General features: G+C 56.2%; 2 protein-coding genes across 2 annotated transcripts in view; one reads left to right on the top strand and one right to left on the bottom strand.

The window, feature by feature from the left end:
- The window catches only part of SYTL4 (synaptotagmin-like 4), a gene marked incomplete at its 5' end in the record, with an annotated part of 6,399 nt that extends 3,689 nt beyond the window's left edge, over window positions 1-2,710 (top strand). Inside the window, 5 exons of the mRNA XM_009878620.1 lie at window positions 188-349; window positions 1,061-1,166; window positions 1,615-1,714; window positions 2,236-2,444; window positions 2,568-2,710. Of these exons, the coding sequence (XP_009876922.1) occupies window positions 188-349; window positions 1,061-1,166; window positions 1,615-1,714; window positions 2,236-2,444; window positions 2,568-2,710 (720 nt within the window). The remainder of the gene's footprint in view (window positions 1-187; window positions 350-1,060; window positions 1,167-1,614; window positions 1,715-2,235; window positions 2,445-2,567) is intronic.
- A 1,161-nt stretch (window positions 2,711-3,871) lies between these two features.
- Window positions 3,872-4,043, bottom strand: part of SRPX2 (sushi-repeat containing protein, X-linked 2) — a gene marked incomplete at its 5' end in the record, with an annotated part of 2,035 nt that continues 1,863 nt past the window's right edge. Inside the window, one exon of the mRNA XM_009878619.1 lies at window positions 3,872-4,043. This exon is cut by the window's right edge and continues 8 nt beyond it. Coding sequence (XP_009876921.1) covers window positions 3,872-4,043 — 172 coding nt within the window.

Genomic DNA, 4,043 nt, shown 5'->3' with positions numbered 1-4,043 from the left:
TGCACCACTGCCCCAGGACTTTGAGGTTTCAACAGTCTTGGGAAAGGAAGATGAGCAGTCTCCTGCGTGCACTCGTTGCTCCTCAGACCTGTCTCCTGCTTGAGAGCTGTGGCTGATGGTGTGTGCCAAGCCTGTCCCCTGCCTGGCGCCGCCTGCTCACTGGTGGTTTTTCTGTCTCTCTTCCTAGTATGAGATTAACAAGTCCCTCTTGCTTGCGAGGACGCTGCAGTTCTCGGTCTGGCACCACGATCGCTTTGGCCGCAACACGTTCCTGGGAGAGGTGGAGGTCCCACTGGGCTCCTGGAACTTCGAGAGCAACCTGGAGGAGTTTCTGCCCCTGCACGGCAAGGTGCTGACCCTGCCACCCCGGCCCTGCTGCCCGCAGCCTCCCTTGCCTGGCCCTGTCCGGGGGTAGCCCTCGGAAACCTTGGCTGAGAGCTACCGAAAGGCTTGTGCCAAGTCAGATCTTTGGAGGAATGAAGACTCCAGCAGCAGACAGCAATACTGTGGTAGTAAAAAAAGGGTAGATCTTCTGCTTTGGCCCTGTTCCTCCTCCTAAGTCCCCTATGTGAGGCTGTGGGACTTGTTTGTGCCCCATCAGGTATTTTCATTCTTGTTGCTTGATTGATCCAAGAGCGCAGCTCTGCTTAGGTCCCTACCCCAGCCAGGAGGAATAAGATCCAACTTGAGGGAAACAAATGGGGAAATTGGTTGGGACATCGTGCTATGGGTTGCAGAGCCGGGCAGTGAGGGCCTTTGTGCAGCTCGATGCTGCTGCTGGGCTTAAGTCTGGTTCTCTAGATGAAGTCACTGCAGGCTCAGCCCTCAGCTAAACCCTAAATAGGGTTTCCTAAGGCAGATGATTGCCCCAAAGGTGCTGATCTGAGTCTGACCTGGTGATGCTGGGGAGGATCTGCAGGCATTTGTGTTAGTGAAACCATCTCTAGGAAGAAGCCAAACCCTCTGGCCCATCAGGAGGAGGTGCTATGTGCAGACTGGGCCATCACCGTGTCTGCTTTGGCCTATCTAGAAGTGTTTGATAAATCTTGCTCCTTTGCAGATCGGGTCAGATGCTGCTGGTCTTCTTCAGTACAAGGGAGAGCTGGTTGTCTCCATGAAGTATATCCCATCTTCCAAGCACCCCGGGGCTGGGAGTAGCAGGAAGGGTGAGTGCTGGGGCTCCAGAATCTCTGTCTGGACTAGGACCTGCTCGTGGCCAGGCGAGAGCTGGGTCTGGGTGGGTTTCTTGGGCGATGCTGCTGTAGCCTTCTCTCCAGTGCCTACGAGGCTGGGGCAGATCTGGCTGTCCTCAGGCTGGCCAGGCTATCCCAGTGCTTTCCTGGGGCTGGGCCAGGGTGGACCATCTGAGGCCACGTGAAGCAGTTACCTGCCTTCAGCTTGGCAGGTGGGACCTAGCAGTGCTAGGTCAGTGGTTGGACTCGATGATTTTAAAGGTCTCTTCCAGCCAAAGAGATTCTGTGAAGGAGACAACAGGAGATACTAGCTGGGGATCTGTACCTGCTTCTGTGGTGAAGGTTGTTTGGCAAGACCTTGCCAGAAATTTGAGGTGGTGGAAATTAAGTTTGATTAATTCTCGTGTTGGTTTTTTTCCAGGCAAAACAGGGGAAGGTGGGGAGCTCCAGGTCTGGATCAAAGAAGCCAAGAACCTCACAGCTGCCAAATCCGGAGGAACTTCGGACAGCTTTGTCAAGGGGTGAGTGGGGGTCCTGGGTGGCAGTGGGCAGTGAAGGCACTGTCCTCCCTGGCTGCTTCCCAGAGCTGCCGTGAGGGCCTGGGAGAGAGAAGGGTCTCCCTGCACTGCCAGCATCGGTATCCTGAAAGCCACCATCTGCTCAGGGGCAAGATGCTCCTGGTAGCAGATCTTCTCCTGGGTTTTGGCTGGTTGAGCAGTCAGGGTGGGAGGCTGTGTGCAGGGCACGAGCTGCTGTCAAATCATCTTCCCAGACGTCACCAAGTGACCGGGCAGCGTGGCTGGGGTTGACCAGGCTCTGGCCCTTGCTCTCTTCTCTGCTTAGACTGTTTGCAGTCTGCTGAGTGGCTTTTCAGGAGGCAGGGCAAAGACCCAGCCCCTTGCAGACTGTTGTGTTCCTTCTTCCTGAGCCATACAGCGGAAGGTGAGCTCCAGGCCGGGTCTTGGGGTGCTGAGGTGCCCCAGCCCCTGGGCCAGGAGGCAGTTCCACACACCGTACTAACCTAACGGGCTGCTTCCCCCAGCTACCTCCTGCCACACAAAAACAAAGCCTCCAAGAGGAAGACACCTGTGGTGAAGAAGACTCTGAACCCTCATTACAACCACACGTTTGTCTACAATGGCGTCAACCCCGAGGACCTGCAGCACATCTGCCTGGAGCTGACGGTCTGGGATCGAGAACCACTGTCCAGCAATGACTTCCTTGGGGGTGTCCGTCTGGGGGTGGGCAATGGTGAGGAGCCCTGCAGTCCCATCAAACCCTGAGGGCAAGCAGACTTGCTTGGACCTGCCTTCCTGCAGGTAGGAGGCTGCTCTAGCAGTGACTTCTGCCACCTACATGTGTCTTTTCTTCCAGGCATGAGCAACGGGCAGCCTGTAGACTGGATGGATTCCATGGGCGAGGAGCTGAACCTGTGGCAGAAGATGTGCCAGTACCCAGGCTCATGGGCAGAGGGGACGCTCCAGCTCCGCTCCACAATGGCCAAGCTGAGGCCGTAGGCTGTCGCACTGGGACTTGGCTGAGGGCAGTCAGGGCTGCCAAATGTGGGCTGGATTTGTTTTGGTTTATTTTTTTTCTTATACTTTAATAAACATGACCTTCTCTAAACAGGCTTGGGCAGAAAGTCTTCTTGGCTTAGCTTTGTTTAAAGGGTTTTCCTTTTGTCTTAGGCTTTGCACTAAATTCCAGGCTGAACTGGAGTCCTCATAGACCCTCCCTTCTTTCCCTCCTCGGGCAAAATGCTTTGAAATGTGGCGTGGGTTGGTTGTTTTTTTTTTCTTATTTCCATTCTTCTTCTTCCCACCCCCTCTGTTTCATAGTCTGCTCCCTCCTCGCCTTCCCCACCCTTCTCCCCCAGCATGCTGCCTGCTCTGGGGCTGGGGCAGCTGTGCCCAGCCCAGCACTGGCTATGGGGCTGGGATGGAGCTGTCTGGGATCAGCTTTAGGGGGACAGCAGTCCCCCAGGTAAAGATTGATTTCCCAAGCCTTTCTGTGACACACCTTCTGTCAGCACTGGCTTTTTATACAGATTTATTTATTTAAAGTTAATATTCTGCTGCCAGAAACGTTCCCAGGAAGGATGTCCTGCAGCTGGTGTGGAAGGGGAGGTGAGGAATAGGATGGGAGGGGTGAGCCTGGCTGTGAGCTGGCTTTAAGCTTGAGGCCGTTTGCTTTTAATAAAGCAGGACCCTGGCAGCAGCACTTGGCCCTGCATGGCTAACCCCAGGGTGGGAGGGAGTGGGTTTGGAGTGTGCACGGGTTGAGGATGGCTGCTGGGAGGTTGAAGCAACTGTGTTAGACTCCATCACACTGTTGCTCTGCCACTCTCCTCTGCTCCGGCAGCTCGGTGTCCAGCTCGTCGTCCCTCCCCTGCCCTGAGATTTGAGCAAAGCACTACAGTCTCTCCCACCATGGCCCTGGCAGGGCTGAGCCATCCCACCCTGCAGGCTGCTCCTGGCTGCTGGACGGTGGGGACACTGCGGGCACATATCCCTCAACCTTGATCACCTCTGTGCCAGAGCAGCTGGAGAGGGGCTCCCCTTCCCCTGGAGGTTCTCAGCACCCTGGTCCTCTGCAGTGGGTGACTAGAAAAGCAGAAAGGAAGGTGTCCATCCCCTGAGGTCAGCAGCGGTGGAGGGGGGTGTCTCACCGGCGCTTCCTCACTCGCAAGGGTCCCCGCTCTGCTCCCGCCGTGCTGCCTCCCGCTCGCTCAGCAGGTACGTGTCAATGAAGATGAAGAGCTCGTCAGGGTTGACGGGGGAGATGTAGCGCTCGCGGTCAGTGCCCGCTTTGTCCAGCAGCACCGCGTTGAAGGGGGAGCGGGTGAGGGGC

This window comes from Apaloderma vittatum, unplaced genomic scaffold, assembly GCF_000703405.1.
Source record: "Apaloderma vittatum isolate BGI_N311 unplaced genomic scaffold, ASM70340v1 scaffold25831, whole genome shotgun sequence".
NCBI lineage: Eukaryota > Metazoa > Chordata > Aves > Trogoniformes > Trogonidae > Apaloderma > Apaloderma vittatum.
The sequence above is the reverse complement of the archived record's forward strand: the minus strand, read 5'-3'. Positions and strand labels throughout refer to the sequence as shown.